Source organism: Staurois parvus, unplaced genomic scaffold, assembly GCF_062004578.1.
Source record: "Staurois parvus isolate SC_StPar_1 unplaced genomic scaffold, SC_StPar_1.0 ptg003556l, whole genome shotgun sequence".
NCBI classification, from domain to species: Eukaryota; Metazoa; Chordata; class Amphibia; order Anura; family Ranidae; genus Staurois; species Staurois parvus.
The window spans coordinates 39,052-57,461 of NW_028321352.1; the positions used below are offsets into that span (position 1 = coordinate 39,052).

The following is an 18,410-nucleotide window of genomic DNA, read 5'->3' on the forward strand; positions in this document are numbered from 1 at the left end:
CAAGCTGTGACCAATCACAGCTCTCACAGTATTTCTCAATGTCTGCAAGAATGCAGCCAGAGAGAAGGAGAAATGATTGCTTTTACAGCCTTTATGGGTGTACAAAAAAAAATCTTCATCACCCCCCACAAGTAGTACAGTGTCACCATGGTGACACTGTACTGCTAGGGTGACAGTATGTAAAAAAAAAAAAAAAAAAAAAAACACACACACATAAATAATAATATAAAAAAATAAAATAAAAATGTAAAAAAAATTTTTTTTTAATTATAATTTTTGGTTATAAACTAATTTGGGTTATTTTTTTTTACTAAAAAGACAACGGAATACTTTTTGGCGAAGATTTATGATGACATTTTTGGACTTTTTCATTTATATAGCAAAAAAAAAAAAAAATAAATCCCAGCGGTGAATAAATACCACCAAAATAAAGTTTTATCTGTCTCAAAGTAACGCTAAAAAATTCATATGGGTACAGTGTTGCATGACCGCACAATTGTCATTCAAAGTGTGATAGCGCTGAAAGCTGAAAATTGGCCTGGGCAGGAAGGGGGTGAAATTGTGTGGACTGGAAGGGGGGGAAAGTGTCCGAACTGGAAGGGGGTGAAAGTGTCCAGACTGGAAGGGGGGGGGGAAAGTGTCCGGACTGGAAGGGGGTGAAAGTGTCCGGGCAGGAAGGGGGTGAAATTGTGTGGACTGGAAGGGGGGGAAAGTGTCCGAACTGGAAGGGGGTGAAAGTGTCCGGACTGGAAGGGGGTGAAAGTGTCCGGACTGGAAGGGGGTGAAAGTGTCCGGACTGGAAGGGGGTGAAAGTGTCCGGACTGGAAGGGGGTGAAAGTGTCCAGACTGGAAGGGGGGGAAAGTGTCCGGACTGGAAGGGGGTGAAAGTGTCCGGACTGGAAGGGGGTGAAAGTGTCCAGACTGGAAGGGGGTGAAAGTGTCCAGACTGGAAGGGGGTGAAAGTGTCCGGACTGGAAGGGGGGGAAAGTGTCCGGACTGGAAGGGGGTGAAAGTGTCCGGACTGGAAGGGGGGGAAAGTGTCCGGACTGGAAGGGGGTGAAAGTGTCCGGACTGGAAGGGGGGGGAAAGCGTCCGGACTGGAAAAGGGTGAAAGTGTCCGGACTGGAAAGGGGGGAAAGTGTCCGGACAGGAAGGGGGGGAAATTGTCCGGACTGGAAGGGGGGGAAAGTGTCCGGACAGGAAGGGGGGAAAGTGTCCAGACAGGAAGGGGGTGAAAGTGTCCGGACTGGAAGGGGGTGAAAGTGTCCGGACTGGAAGGGGATGAAAGTGTCCGGACTGGAAGGGGGGGGAAAGCGTCCGCCTGGAAAAGGGTGAAAGTGTCCGGACTGGAAAGGGGGGAAAGTGTCCGGACAGGAAGGGGGTGAAAGTGTCCGGACTGGAAGGGGGTGAAAGTGTCCGGACTGGAAGGGGGGGGGGGAAAGTGTCCAGACTGGAAGGGGGGGGAAAGCGTCTGGACTGGAAGGGGGTGAAAGTGTCCGGACTGGAAGGGGGGGGAAAGTGTCCAGACTGGAAGGGGGGGAAAGTGTCCGGACTGGAAGGGGGGGAAAGTGTCCGGACTGGAAGGGGGTGAAAGTGTCCGGACTGGAAGGGGGGGAAGTGTCCGGACTGGAAGGGGGTGAAAGTGTCCGGACTGGAAGGGGGTGAAAGTGTCCGGACTGGAAGGGGGGGAAGTGTCCGGACTGGAAGGGGGTGAAAGTGTCCGGACTGGAAGGGGGTGAAAGTGTCCGGACTGGAAGGGGGTGAAAGTGTCCGGACTGGAAGGGGGGGGAAAGCGTCCGGACTGGAAGGGGGGGAAGCGTCCGGACTGGAAGGGGGGGAAAGCGTCCGGACTGGAAGGGGGGGAAAGTGTCCGGACTGGAAGGGGGGGAAGTGTCCGGACTGGAAGGGGGGAAAGTGTCCGGACTGGAAGGGGGGAAAGTGTCCGGACTGGAAGGGGGGGAAAGTGTCCGGACTGGAAGGGGGGAAAGTGTCCGGACTGGAAGGGGGGAAAGTGTCCGGACTGGAAGGGGGGGAAAGTGTCCGGACTGGAAGGGGGGAAAGTGTCCGGACTGGAAGGGGGGGAAAGCGTCCGGACTGGAAGGGGGGGAAAGCGTCCGGACTGGAAGGGGAGGAAAGCGTCCGGACTGGAAGGGGGTGAATGTGTCCGGACTGGAAGTGGTTAAAGCTGAACTCTATATTTAAAGCTGAATGAAGGAGCTTGCCATTCAGTCACTCTGATTTCTCCTTCTGCCAGCATACACTTTGCACTGCGACAAACCTGATTGACTCCTTGTGCTGCTTCTGCGTCTCCCTCTCTGAGCTCTGCTGTACGGACTGTGCGGTAGGCTGCAAAAGGCTGATTTCGAGTTGCATACAACGCTTGCATTAAAAAAAGAAAAAAACTGATGCAATAATGATTCCAGAGCGGCATTAATTGGTGTTTTTTTTTACATCAGCACGGAGTTCACCTTTAGGTTTGCTCTGCCTTACACAATGGTTTGGCTGTCACTGCGATTTGGGATTTTCGGGAGATCTCTACAGATGAAATTACAGTGTGCGGTGCGCTGTGGAGGCAGGTTTAGGAGCGGCGTGTAATTGGGACGATGTGTAATAATTATATGCAAATCAGGCTCTGCTCTTCATCCAGCGATAGTCGCCTTTATCCGGGTCTCTGCAGGTTTAATCATCGCTATTTCTGTCATACAGAGATGGGCCGATCTGCAAAACCAACAGGGCAGCTTATGAAATACCAGGATGAGTGAAATCTCAGGCGTCACCCCGACTGACCAATCAGAAGCTTGCATCCATTTTGTAGCCTTCTCTAGCAAGACATTAGCTAGAAGTGGATTGGCTTCTGCATGCAATGCCTTCTCCTTTCACTGGTATCATCACTGACACCCTCTGACAACTAAACTGGATGTCAACCCAGCCACTAAAATTCCATGTAAGCCTTAAGCCCGGGTTCACATGCGATATCTGTGCGGTGCAGTTTGAGCCATACATTTTGGATATAGTGAATGCAGGGACCGGGGAGAGCAGATATAGTGAATGCAGGGTCCGGGGAGAGCGGATATAGTGAATGCGGGGTCCGGGGAGAGCGGATATAGTGAATGCGGGGTCCGGGGAGACCAGATATAGTGAATGCGGGGTCCGGGGAGAGCGGATATAGTGAATGCAGGGTCCGGGGAGACCAGATATAGTGAATGCAGGGTCCAGGGAGAGCGGATATAGCGAATGCGGGGTCCGGGGAGAGCGGATATAGTGAATGCAGGGTCCGGGGAGAGCGGATATAGCGAATGCGGGGTCCGGGGAGAGCGGATATAGTGAATGCGGGGTCCGGGGAGAGCGGATATAGTGAATGCGGGGTCCGGGGAGAGCGGATATAGCGAATGCGGGGTCCGGGGAGACCGGATATAGCGAATGCGGGGTCCGGGGAGAGCGGATATAGCGAATGCGGGGTCCGGGGAGAGCGGATATAGTGAATGCGGGGTCCGGGGAGACCAGATATAGTGAATGCGGGGTCTGGAGAGAGCAAATATCGTGAATGCGGGGTCCAGGGAGACCAGATATAGTGAATGCAGGGTCCGGGGAGAGCGGATATAGTGAATGCAGGGTCCGGGGAGAGCGGATATAGTGAAGGCGGGGTCCAGGGACACCAGATATAGTGAATGCAGGGTCCAGGGAGACCAGATATAGTGAATGCGGGGTCCAGAGAGAGCGGATATAGTGAATGCAGGGTCCAGGGACACCAGATATAGTGAATGCAGGGTCCGGGGAGACCTGATATAGTGAATGCAGGGTCTGGAGAGAGCAAATATCGTGAATGCGGGGTCCGGGGAGAGCGGATATAGTGAATGCAGAGTCCGGGGAGAGCGGATATAGTGAATGCAGGGTCCGGGGAGACCAGATATAATGAATGCAGGGTCCGGGGAGAGCGGATATAGTGAATGCGGGGACCGGGGAGACCAGATATAGTGAATGCAGGGTCCGGGGAGACCAGATGTAGTGAATGCAGGGTCCGGGGAGACCTGATATAGTGAATGCGGGGTCTGGAGAGAGCAAATATCATGAATGCAGGGTCCAGGGAGAGCGGATATAGTGAATGCAGGGTCCGGGGAGACCAGATATAGTGAATGCAGGGTCCAGGGAGTGTGGATATAGTGAATGCAGGGTTCGGGGAGAGCAGATATAGTGAATGCAGGGTCCGGGGAGAGCGGATATAGTGAATGCAGGGTCCGGGGAGAGCAGATATAGTGAATGCGGGGTCTGGGGAGAGCGGATATAATGAATGCAGGGTCCGGGGAGACCAGATATAGTGAATGTAGGGTCCAGGGAGAGCGGATATAGTGAATGCAGGCTCCGTGGAGAGTGGATATAGTGAATGCGGGGTCCGGGGAGAGCAGATATAGTGAATGCAGGGTCCAGGGAGAGTGAATATAGTGAATGCGGGGTTCGGGGAGAGCGGATATAGCGAATGCAGGGTCCGGGGAGAGTGGATATAGTGAATGCAGGGTCCGGGGAGACCGGATATAGTGAATGCGGGGTCCGGGGAGAGCAGATATAGTGAATGCGGGGTCCGGGGAGAGCGGATATAGTGAATGCGGGGTCCGGGGAGACCTGATATAGTGAATGCAGGGTCTGGAGAGAGCAAATATCGTGAATGCGGGGTCCAGGGAGCCCAGATATAGTGAATTCGGGGTCCAGAGAGAGCGGATATAGTGAATGCAGGGTCCAGGGACACCAGATATAGTGAATGCAGGGTCCGGGGAGACCTGATATAGTGAATGCAGGGTCTGGAGAGAGCAAATATTGTGAATGTGGGGTCCAGGGAGACCAGATATAGTGAATGCAGGGTCCGGGGAGAGCGGATATAGTGAATGCAGGGTCCGGGAAGAGCGGATATAGTGAAGGCGGGGTCCAGGGAGAGCGGATATAGTAAATGTAGAGTCCGGGGAGAGCGGATATAGTGAATGCAGGGTCCGGGGAGACCAGATATAATGAATGCAGGGTCCGGGGAGAGCGGATATAGTGAATGCAGGGTGCGGGGAGAGCGGATATAGTGAATGCGGGGACCGGGGAGAGCGGATATAGTGAATGCAGGGTCCAGGGAGACCTGATATAGTGAATGCAGGGTCCGGGGAGACCAGATATAGTGAATGCAGAGTCCAGGGAGACCAGATATAGTGAATGCGGGGTCCAGGGAGACCGGATATAGTGAATGCGGGGTCCGGGGAGACCGGATATAGTGAATGCAGGGTCCAGGGAGACCAGATATAGTGAATGCGGGGTCCGGGGAGACCGGATATAGTGAATGCAGGGTCTGGGGAGAGCAGATATAGTGAATGCGGGGTCCTGGGTTTAGTAACACTTTATGCCTGGGTTCACATATATGCGGTGCAGTATATCGCATGTACACCGCACGACACCGCATTCCTGTGCAAATCAAATGCGATTTCTGTGCGATGCAATTTGAGCCGTACATTTTGCATGGCTCCAGTCGCACCGCACCAAAATAGTGCAGGACCCTTTTTTTTGTCCGCACCAGAATCGGATCGCACGGGTATTCACACCTATGGGATCCGATTCTGCACATCGCACTGCGTTTTGCGAACTGATTTCGGGGTGTTGTTAACTTAACATACACACCTGCATCGGTTCACATGAATGGGGTGCGATTATGATGCGGTGCGGAAATTGCACTGAAACCGCTGCGAATGCCGCACTGCATCAGTGTGAACCCGGCCTCAAAGATAACTCCACTTTCCTGGGAAATAATCCAACATATACAATTGCTACACTCACTATGTTGTAATTGAATATTATTAGAAATTAACTTTCCTTTTCCATCCTCAGCTCTGTAGTTTTCTGTAAAATTTAACACAATATGGCAGCCTGGAGGTGTTGTGTAAACTGTTGGTTTAGAGAACGCCAACCCCCCCCCCCCTCCCGAAATGTCATTTCCTGCTACTGTGATTCGCTCACTGATATTCCCAGAAGTCTAAATGATGATGCAAGTGAGATTTTAGGCATCCCCTGCAATAGGAATGTCAGTTTTTATGAGATACTCCCCTAGGGTTAAAAACTTTAAAGGGATGCAGGCTGTGCAGCTTTTCTCATCAGAACACTGAGAGTGCATCAGGTGATTATAATGAACCGGACGCTCCCATTCAAAATAAACAGCTCATCCTTCAAAACCACGAAAGGTAGAAATCTGCTACAAAGTTAAAATCCTTGTAATTTACATTGATCACCCAGAGGAGATTGTTTTTTTTTCTCAACTGAAGTATTTATGTCAGGTACATCAGTCCCTAACCCTCAAGGGGCGTACAATCTAAGGTCCCTAACCCTCAAGGGGCGTACGATCTAAGGTCCCTAACCCTCAAGGGGCGTACGATCTAAGGTCCCTAACCCTCAAGGGGCGTACGATCTAAGGTCCCTAACCCTCAAGGGGCGTACGATCTAAGGTCCCTAACCCTCAAGGGGCGTACAATCTAAGGTCCCTAACCCTCAAGGGGCGTACGATCTAAGGTCCCTAACCCTCAAGGGGCGTACGATCTATGGTCCCTAACCCTCAAGGGGCGTACGATCTAAGGTCCCTAACCCTCAAGGGGCGTACGATCTAAGGTCCCTAACCCTCAAGGGGCGTACGATCTAAGGTCCCTAACCCTCAAGGGGCGTACAATCTAAGGTCCCTAACCCTCAAGGGGCGTACAATCTAAGGTCCCTAACCCTCAAGGGGGGTACGATCTAAGGTCCCTAACCCTCAAGGGGCGTACGATCTAAGGTCCCTAACCCTCAAGGGGCGTACGATCTAAGGTCCCTAACCCTCAAGGGGCGTACAATCTAAGGCCCCTAACCCTCAAGGGGCGTACGATCTAAGGTCCCTAACCCTCAAGGGGCGTACAATCTAAGGCCCCTAACCCTCAAGGCGCGTACAAACTAAGGTCCCTAACTCACATTCATACATACTAAGGACAATTTTAGCCAGGAGCTAATTAACTTACCAGCATGTCTTTGGAGTGTGGGAGGAAACTGGAGTACCCAGAGGAAACCCATGCAGGCAAAGGGAGTACATGCAAACTCCAGGCAGGTGGTGCCATGGTTGGGATTTGAACCGGCGACCCTAGTACTGTCTGGCCAATGTGCCGCCCCAGTAGAGTTGTCATTTAACTTCTTGCCGACCGCGCATAGCCGAATGACGGCTTCACCGCGGCCGGCCAGTTCTGAGTGGACGTCATATGACGTCCTCCCAGAACGCGCTCTCCTGCGCGCCCCAGGGGGCGCGCACCCGGCGATCTCCGTGATCGCTGTGTCCTACGGACACAGCTGATCACGTGATGTGGTGAAAGGCCGATCCCACCGGCCTTTTACCACGTGATCAGCGGTGTCCAATGACACGCTGATCACAGGGAAATGCAAGTGCCGGTTCTCGGCTGCACTTTCCTCACGCTGTCAGATCGTGAGGAAAGTACTGCCGAGAACCGGCAGTTGTCAGAGCGGGGATCGGCACCGATCATCAGGGCACTGATGATCAGTGCCCTGATGATCGGTGCCCAGCAGTGACACCCGCAAGTTCCGCCCAGCAGTGCGCCCACTAGCCCCGCCCACCCGTTCCCAGCAGTGCCCCCACCTGTGCCCAGCAGTGCACCCACCTGTGCCACTCTGCAGTGCCACCTACCTGTGCCCAGAAGTGCCACCCACCTGTGCCCACCCACCTGTGCCCACCAGTGCCACCCACCTGTGCCCACCAGTGCCACCCACCTGTGCCCACCCACCAGTGCTGCCCACCAGTGCCACCCACCAGTGCAGCCCAGCAGTGCTGCCAGTCAGTGCCACCAGTCAGTGCCCAGGGGTTGTGCCAGTCAGTGCCGCCAGTCAGTGCCCAGAAGTGATGCCAGTCAGTGCCGTCTATCAGTACCCATCATCAGTGTCACCTATCAGTGCCGCCTATCAGTGCTGCATATCAGTGCCGCCTATCCGTGACCCCTAATTAGTGCTGTCTATCAGTGCCGCCTATCCGTGCCACCTCATTAGTACTGCTTATCAGTGCCCTTTAGTGCTGCCTATCAGTGCCCATCAGTGCCGCCTATCAGTGCCCATCAGTGTCGCCTCATCAACGCAAATCAGTGAAGGAGAAAAAATACCTGTTTGAAAAATTTTATAAAAGATACAAATAAACTTTTTTTTTTTTTTTCAAATTTTTTGCACTTATTTTAATTTATAGCGCAAAAAGTAAAGCGCCCAGTGGCGATTAAATACCACCAAAAGAAAGCTCTATTTGTGAGAAAAAAATGATCAAAATTTCATATGGGTACAATGTTGCATGACCGCGCAATTGTCAATCAAAGTGCGGCAGCGCTGAAAGCTGAAAATTGGCCTGGTAAGGAAGGGGGTATAAGTGCCTGGTAGGCAAGTGGTTAACATAAGACACAGGGGAAAACCGGCACTCCAGCAGCAGTGGCGTCTCAAGGCAGGTGCGGGGGGTGCGACCCACGCCAGGTGACACCGGACCAGCTCCACGAAAAGGTAAGTTGTAAAGCAAGCCGACGATCCCCGCAGGATGGATCGGATCTGCGGATTGGAGAGCATAATGGATTGGACTCTGATCCATTATGCTCAATCCACAGATCCGATCCATCCTGCGGGGATCGTCAGCATGCAACCTATATGGGGTGACACCGGACCCGCTCCACGAAAAGGTAAGTTGTAAAGAAAGCCGACGATCCCCGCAGGATGGATCGGATCTGCGAATTGAGCATAATAGATCAGAGTCTGATCCATTATGCTCAATCCGCAGATCCAATCCATTCGGCCGGGATTGTCGGAGGGGGTGTCACCAAGTGTTATCGCACCGGGTGACACCAACCCTAGGGACTCCCCTGTCCAGCAGATCAGCATAAATGTATATACTTTAATACAGAACGGTAAGATGCAGCCGAATGAAATCTTGTCATATTGGCTTTTAGCAATCATAGTTAGTCTGGCTGAAAAAAAAACAAAGTCCATCCAGTTCAACCATAAAAACCATAAAAAAAGCAAAAACTTTCATATGATGAAGAAAAAGAAATCCAGTGCCAGTAATATCCTGATCCTCAGGAATCCCCCAATCAGCAAATATTCCAGAATTGTCGTCATCTTTGTCCTTCAGCCTCCAGAATAAAGAATTTTCTCCACACAAGTCTGACAATTCATGATACATAATAATACAAACTGACACCAACTGACATAGACTGATACATAGTCTGGCTGAAAAAAGACAAAAGTCCATCCAGTTCAGCCATAAAAACCATAAAATAAAATACATTTTATTGATATTTTATGATAAAGAAAAAGAAATCCAGTGCCAGTGATATCCTGATCCTCAGGAATCCCCCAATCAGGAAATATTCCAGAATTGTCATTATCTTTGTCCTTCAGCCTCCAGAATAAAGAATTTTCTCCACCCGAGTCTGACAATTCATAATACAAACTGATACAGACATAGACTGATACATACTGACATACACTGGTACATACTGACATAGACTGGTACATACTGACATACACTGGTACATACTGACATACACTGGTACATACTGACATAGACTGATACATACTGCCATACACTGGTACATACTGACATACACTGATACATACTGCCATAGACTGATACATACTGACATAGACTGATACATACTGACATACACTGATACATACTGCCATACACTGATACATACTGACATACACTGATACATACAGACATAGACTGATACATACTGACATACACTACACTGATACATACAGACATAGACTGATACATACTGACATACACTACACTGATACATACAGACATACACTGATACATACAGACATACACTGATACAGACATAGACTGATGCATACAGATATAGACTGATACATACTGACATACACTGATACATACTGGCATAGACTGATACATACTGACATACACTGATACATACAGACATACACTGATACATACAGACATACACTGATACATACTGGCATAGACTGATACATACTGACATAGACTGATACATACAGACATACACTGATACATACAGACATACACTGATACATACAGACATAGACTGATGCATACTGACATACACTGATGCATACTGTCATACACTGATACATACTGACATACACTGATACATACTGACATACACTGATACATACTGACATTCACTGATACATACTGACATAGACTGATACATACTGACATATACTGATAGACACTGATACATAGTTAGTCTGGCTGAAAAAAGACAAAAGTCCATCCAGTTCAACCATAGAAAAAAAAAAAAGTTATCCTACACCCACAGTTGATCCAGAGGAAGGCAAAAAACCCAGCAAAGCACGATCCAGTTTGCTCCTGCAGGGAAAAAACTTCCTTCCTGATCCCCCGAGAGGCGATTGGATATTCCCTGTTATGACTCTTATTGCATGGCCATATTCCCCCGTTGTCACCGTCAGAAAGTCAGCCCCGAGGAATGGAGCACAGCTGCCGCAGGAACATGTGCATGTAGGCAAGAAGTGACTACAGTGAGGATGGAGGTGATCAGCAAGATAAATAAAAGAAAACAAAATGGGAATTGTGAGTTTTTTTCATTAAAAAGTTTGCATTTTTCTTTTTCTTTGTGTCTTGCAGCTGTGATGACGTCCACTTGGTGGCTGCTACTTTTAGGGGCTGCTTTGTCACACGTGACGGTCGCACAGGAGCAGCCGTTGCCTGACGATGAGGACTCATTGCCTGATGACGGAGATCTTAGTAGTACACTGAAGAGAACACAGATAATCCGCAGTATTCTCCGCAGGATTGAAGAGGAACAGACTGAGAAAGGTGCGCTAGGCTTTGTTTACACGGCTATAGGCATTGCTATGGGCAGGCTTTGTTTACATGGCTATAAGCATGGTTATGGGCAGGCTTTGTTTACATGGCTATAGGCATGGCTATGGGCAGGCTTTGTTTACATGGCTATAGGCATGGCTATGGGCAGGCTTTGTTTACATGGCTATAGGCATGGCTATGGGCAGGCTTTGTTTAACATGGCTATAGGCATGGCTATGGGCAGGCTTTGTTTGCATGGCTATAGGCATGGCTATTGGCAAGTCCAGCATTCAAAGTATCCAGGGGCTATGTTTCCATGGCTACGAGCAGAATATGTTTAATGTCTAGTATGAAAAGTATTTGGGGGTTATATTTACATGGGGGGCTCTGTTTACATGGCTATGGGTAGGCTTTGTTTACAAAGTCCAGTACATAGTGTATTTGGGGGTTATGTTTACACAGTTACTATGTTCACGTGGCTATGGGCAGGCTTTGTTTACAAACTCTAGTTCATCAAGTATTTGTGGAGGTTATATTTACACAGGGGCTCTGTTTTCATAGCATGACTATTGGCAAGTCCAGTATGATAAGTATTCAGGGGCTTTGTTTACATGGCTATGAGCAGAATATGTTTACAAAGTCCAGTATGCAAAGTGTTTGGGGGTTATAGTTACATGGGGGTCTATGTTTACATGGCTATGGGCAGGCTTTTTTTTTTTTACAAAGTCCAACTACACAAAGTATTTGAGAGTTATGTTTATACAGGAGCTATGGTTGCATGACTATGAGCAGGCTTTGTTTACAAACACCAGTACACAAAGTATTTGGGGAGCTTATATTTACACAGGGGCTATGTTTACATGGCAATGACCAGGGTTTGTTTACAAAGTCAAGTACACAAAGTATTTGGGTTTTGTTTACACGGAGGCTCTGTTTACATGCTATAGGCATGCCTATGGGCAAGTCCAGTAAGCAAAGTATTTGGGGAATATGTTTATACGAGGGCTATGGTTACATGGCTATGAGCAGGCTATGTTTACATGGCAATGGCCAGGGTTTGTTTACAAATTCAAGTACACAAAGTATTTGGGGATTACGCTTATATAGGGGCTAGGTTTACATGGCTATGGGTAGGCTTTGTTTACAAAGTCAAGTACACAAATTATTTGGGGATTACACTTACATGGGGGCTAGGTTTACATGGCTATGGGTAGGCTTTGTTTACAAAGTCAAGTACACAAAGTATTTGAGGATTACACTTACATGGGGGCTAGGTTTACATGACTACGGGCAGGCTTTGTTTACAAAGTCCAGTACACAAAGTATTTTGGTTATGTTTACATGGAGGTTCTGTTTACATGGCTATGGGCAGGTTTTTATCTACAAAGTCCAGTACACAACGTATTTGGGGACGTGCTGTTTATTTAATCATCATAAATACCTGTATTCATATAGGCTAGCCCTGCAGATTTATCTTCTGAAAATTCTGGAGTTCTGACTTTGCTTGCTGAATACTCATTTTCGGTCTGTGACTCAGATCATTAATGCCAGAGACAGCCATAGGAATAACATTTCTTCATAGTCCATTCAGAGACACAGGATCCAATACAGCACCACAGATTATATAGCGCCACCTACAGGAGGAATTGACACTAAGCTAAACTGGGCACTGTTTTGGATCCTGTGTCCCTCAATGGACTCTGAGAAAGGGATTTCATTTGGTAGTAACAAAAATCTAATTTTCTTGACACAGGATCCAATGCAGTACCCGGTTTAGCTTAGTGTCCTTTCCTCCTGTAGGCAGCGCTATATTACTTGTGGTATTGTATTGGATCCCAGGTCCTTTAATAGACTCACAAAAGGGGATTTTACTGTAAATATTAAAATGTAAATCCTGATTTCTTTCTTGTCCATTGAGGGATACAGGATTCAAAACAGTACCCAGTTTAGCTCGGTGTCCATTATTCCTTTAGGGCTCGGGGTGTCCAAACTATGGCCCTCCAGGTGTTGAGGAACTGCAAGTCCCATGAGGCCTTGCAAGACTCTGACATCCACAGACAAGACACCCAGAGGCAGAGGCATGATGGAACTTGTAGTACTGCAACAGCTGGAGGGCCATAGTTTGGACACCCCTACGTTTAGGCAGTGTACATAACTCATAGTACTGCATTGGATCCTAGATCCCTCAATAAACTCCAAGAAACAGATTTCACTGTAAGTATGAAATCCTGTTTTCTTTATTGTCCATTGAGGGCAGGGGCGGACTGACCATTTGGAAACTCGGGCACTGCCCGAGGGCCCGGGGTCAGTAGGGGGCCCCATGAGATGCCCCTGGTACCTTTTTCATAGGCTTTTTTGAGTTTGGGCAAGGACACAGGGGCCCCATGAATCCCCTATTGCCCGGGGGCCTCATGAGTTGTCAGTCCGCCCCTGATTGAGGGGCACAGGAGCCAATACAATACCCAGTTTAGCTTAGTGTCCATATATATATATATATATATATATATTCTGCATATATAAAACGTATAATATTATACAAGGCACTTGCTATGTTAAGGATTTTTTGAATACGATATTATACTGACTCCGCCTTGACCTTTGCAGACTCTGAGTCTCCTGCTCTGGAATGGATCTCCAAACGGCAGCACCCAGGGAAAAGGTTCCTTGATGAGGTGGAGAAGAGACAACACCCAGGCAAACGAGAGGAAGGGGAGTGGAATCTGGAGCTGTCCAAGAGGCAACATCCTGGAAGGAGATCCCCTTTCAGCGATCAGCTGCTTGATAATTCAAACCCTACTTTAGGCCTCCTGACTGATATCTCCAAGAGGCAGCACCCCGGCAAACGCGGACTGGCCTATGCCAAGCGCCAACATCCAGGCAAGAGAGGTTTGGATGAGGAGGAAGATATGGATTTTGGAGACTTCCAAGAGGTAGACAAACGACAACACCCAGGTAAGAGGTACACAGAGCCAGAGAACGTAGACTACGTGCCACCATGTGAAGGACCTGACCCGTTCAACTGCAGCAAAGGAAGTCTTTTGTTGGAGCTTCTAGACAATGTCAACAGGAGCCGACAGGAGGAAAAGCGACAGCATCCTGGACGGAGGTCAACTTGGGAAGCAGAAGTCCCTGTAGCTCAGGAATGACTGCCCCTCCAGTCCTCCAACCAGGCAAAGAAACACCTCCACCAACCCCTTCACTATTGGAAAACTGACACTTCCTTCAACATAACTCCAAATGTGCTATCCCATGACTCTTAATAAATTTACTACCAGCACTGTGTCTGCAGGGCACCAAAACACGCAACATGTCTCACAGTGTTCTGGTGGAAGATGGTGTAACCCAACTCCAAAATGTAACCCAAACCAGTCCTCCCCCATCAGGGTCCAAATAGATCTTGCTATTTAAAGTGCTGTTTCACTTTATTACCCATAAATATTTGTTTCCGGTTCTGTTTTAATGGTTATGTCTTAAACGCAGGTCAGGTTTCCTTTTTCTTTGTGTCGAAATTTCACAGCAGATCTTTAACAGATGTGCAATAAATGGTATTTGAACCTCTGAGCGCAATTTATAATTTCATGTTCATTCTGTTATTTATATAAATTTCTAGTATTTCAATGGAATTCTCTTTGATCTAATGACATTTTGGGTCAGTTGATTGCTGATCTAACGTATTGGTCGGCCGGTGGTAAGTTTCCATTGATACAATATAACTATAGTTACATTATTATTATTATACAGGATTTATGGCACCAACAGTTTGCTCAGCGCTTTACAATATAAAGGGATACAATACAGCAACAATACAGTTCAATACAAGAGGGATAGGAGGCCCCTGATCCTGGGAGCTTACAATCTAAGAGGGAGGGGCTGGTGGTACAAAAGGTAATAATTGTAAGGGATGAACTGGTAGTTGGAGTAGAAGATTCCATTATTAGCTGAAGGCAGGACAGGCTTCCTTGAAGAGAGAGGTTTTCAGAGATCGCCTAAAATTGGGCAGAGTAGGCGATAGTTGGATAGATTGGGGTAGAGAGTTCCAGAGGATGGGGGAGGCTCTGCAGAAGTCCTGGAGACTAGCATGGGAGGAGGGGCCAAGGGAGCTAGAGAGCAGGAGGTCACGGGAGAAGCAGAGAGGACGATTTGGGTGATATCTGCGTTTTCACTGTCAAGCCTATTTTCCTGATATTGTAATTTTTTGTTCCAAGGTTGACTTGAGGAAAACCTGTCTGTAAAAATCCTTATTGTCAGTTGGGAGTTTGTCTTTGGGGGGGGGGGGGTGTTTCGGTTTACAAAAATGTTTTCTCTGTTGTCTGTGCCCCCTGTTATGCCATTATCTAGTCTGTTTCAGGTGGTTATTGCCATTTGCATCAATGGTGGAAAATTTTGCAAACAAATAATCTTTCTTCATAAATTGACTCCAAAAAGTATTCTATTACATTTAAAAAAACAAAAAAAACAAATGAGTGTATCGTATTTAGCCTGTGTGAAAGGTATAGCGACTACAAACTATGGAATATACAGCATATTTATATTTGAAATTCTCATTTCTTGAGGCCGAAAAAGGCCAGGACAGTACAAATACCCCCCAAATGGCCCCTTTTTGGAAAATAGACAGTCCAAGGTATTTAGTAAGAGACATGGCGAGTTTATTGAAGTTGTAATTTTTTTTAAAGAAAATAAATAAAATTTAAAACACTATTTTGTTTTTTTACATACTGTCAGCAGTGCAGTACAACATCATCAGATGACTGGTGACCAGAGGTACTGACTAGTGACAATATGCAAAATAAATAATATTTTATTTTATTTTTTATTTTAAAAAAATCATTTTTTTAAGTTTTTTTTTCCTTATTCTTTTCTTTTTTTCAGTTTTTTTTTAACATACTTTTACCATAGTGACACTGTACTACTCTGGGAGGGGGGCTGTGATCAGGGATTTTTTCACACTGCTATTGCTTATCACAGTGATGATAGCTGTTATAAGCAATAGCTTTTAACTGTCATGAATGGCTTTCCAGCACGCAGTACATTTACTGTGAGCGGTTCGGTACCTTTCCTTTTCTGTCTGTAGTCCCTGTAATTTTTTTTTCAATTCAGCACTATATGGCAACCTGGAGGAGTTCTGTATACCACTGGTGTCAATGTCATTTCCTGCTTCTGTGAACGGCTCTCTGATTTACCCGCTAAGATACAAGTCAGAATTTAGGCACCCCTGCTTTAGGAATTTCAGTTATGATGAGCTACTCGCCAAGGGTTAAATACCTCTAAAGGGATGCAGACCCTGCCGCTTTCCCCATCAGAACACTGAGAGTGCACCAGGTGATTATAATGAACCAGACCCTCCCATTCAGAATCAGCCTGAACAGCTATTTCTTCAGAACAGACAAAAGGCTGCTACAAAGTTTGCTAAAATCCTTGCAATCGGCACGGATCACCTAGAGTGGAATGTTGTTTTTTTTTTCAACAAAAGTGAAAGATGTCTGAGAATGAAAGTGAGTCTGGCAGCAAAATAATGAGCCCCCAGTGCTGGTCCCCCTGCCCCAATTTCCTGGGCTCATGTTGATTACACCCGCTTTCTTGAGTCCTCTCCACAGCCATATACCAACTCTACAGCCATCCTCAGAAAAAAAAGAAGAAAAGCTAAAGGTGCAGCTAGAAATCGTTCACGAGCCAACTTACACCATTGCAATCTCGTAAAAATCGAATTGTTAAAGTTTTGCATACCAAAAATGTTAAGAATGTACAGTACAGGATGTCTTTATAACAAGAGATACAATGTATCAATTCTAAAGGATGCTAGAGGGAATCAGCAAATTCTAAAGGATGCTAGAGGAAATCAACAAATTCTGAAGGATGCTAGAGGGAATCAACAAATTCTAAAGGATACTAGAGGGAATCAGCAAATTCTAAAGGATGCTAGAGGGAATCAGCAAATTCTAAAGGATACTAGAGGGAATCAACACATTCTAAAGGATGCTAGAGGGAATCAACACATTCTAAAGAATGCTAGAGGGAATCAACAAATTCTAAAGGATGCTAGAGGGAATCAACAAATTCTAAAGGATACTAGAGGGAATCAGCAAATTCTAAAGAATGCTAGAGGGAATCAACACATTCTAAAGAATGCTAGAGGGAATCAACAAATTCTAAAGGATACTAGAGGGAATCAACAAATTCTAAAGGATACTAGAGGGAATCAGCAAATTCTAAAGGATGCTAGAGGGAATCAGCAAATTCTAAAGGATGCTAGAGGGAATCAGCAAATTCTAAAGGATGCTAGAGGGAATCAGCTAATTCTAAAGGATGCTAGAGGGAATCAGCAAATTCTAAAGGATGCTAGAGGGAATCAGCAAATTCTAAAGAATGCTAGAGGGAATCAGCAAATTCTAAAGGATGCTAGAGGGAATCAGCAAATTCTAAAGGATACTAAAGGGAATCAGCAAATTCTAAAGAATGCTAGAGGGAATCAGCAATTTCTAAAGGATGCTAGAGGGAATTAGCAATTTCTAAAGGATGCTAGAGGGAATCATGAAATTCACGCCATTTATTGGAAACATTAGAAAGATGTAAGAGACAAGACAAATGAAAGTTAAAAAAATAAAGTTAAGGTAAATTACAAAAGTCACCGCTAAGATTTCCAGCTAAAGTGAACTCTGGAAATAAGTCCTTTCTTCAAGCGGTAGTAAAATCTTTTCCCTGCAAGTTATTATTTATTTCAGGTACTTATATAGCGCCATCACTTTATGCAGCACTTTACATATATATATCTTAGATTGTACCCCCCTTGAGGGTTAGGGACCTTAGATTGTACGCCCCTTGAGGGTTAGGGACCTTAGATTGTACGCCCCTTGAGGGTTAGGGACCTTAGATTGTACGCCCCTTGAGGGTTAGGGATTGATGTGAATGTACAATATATATGTAAAGCGCTGTGTAAATTGACGGCGCTATATAAGTACCTGAACTAAATAAATATATATTGTACATTCACATCAGTCCCTAACCCTCAAGGGGCGTACAATCTAAGGTCCCTAACCCTCAAGGGGCGTACAACCTAACGTCCCTAACCCTCAAGGGGCGTACAACCTAAGGTCCCTAACCCTCAAGGGGTGTACAATCTAAGGTCCCTAACCCTCAAGGGGTGTACAATCTAAGGTCCCTAACTCACATTCATACATACATATACTAGGGACAATTTAGACAGGAGCCAATTAACCTCCCAGCATGTCTTTTGTAGCATAGGAGGAAACCTATGCAAGCACAGGGAGAACATGCAAACTACAGGCAGGTGGTGCCATGGGTGGGATTTGAACCAATGACCCGAGTACTGCCAGGCATAAGTGCTAACCATTTAGCCACTGTGCTGCCTATAATGAATGCAATATGCTAGTACACATTGCCTACTAGCACATTATGAAAGCCTTACCTGAAAACGAAGCTGTCTCAGCTCCCTGGGGCTTCCATCTTCACCCTGTCTTCCCTCCGGATTCACAGGCTGCAGCCGTTTGACTGGCCGAGGCGCGATGACGTCACTCCCGGGAGCCACAGCACAGCATGCCGTCCATTGAGAGAGCAGTGC

The 18,410-nt window shown here is 46.9% G+C and overlaps 1 protein-coding gene across 2 annotated transcripts in view; it reads left to right on the plus strand.

Annotated features, from left to right (window-relative positions):
- LOC149427705 (pro-thyrotropin-releasing hormone-B-like) overlaps positions 1–14,392 on the plus strand; it is a 47,462-nt gene extending 33,070 nt beyond the window's left edge. For both annotated transcript variants that reach the window (XM_089667754.1, XM_089667756.1), the window contains exons 2-3: positions 10,655–10,846; positions 13,439–14,392. In XM_089667754.1, the coding sequence (XP_089523880.1) occupies positions 10,660–10,846; positions 13,439–13,980 (729 nt within the window). In that variant the 5' untranslated portion in view covers positions 10,655–10,659 and the 3' untranslated portion in view covers positions 13,981–14,392. The remainder of the gene's footprint in view (positions 1–10,654; positions 10,847–13,438) is intronic.
- The last annotated feature ends 4,018 nt before the right edge of the window (positions 14,393–18,410 follow it).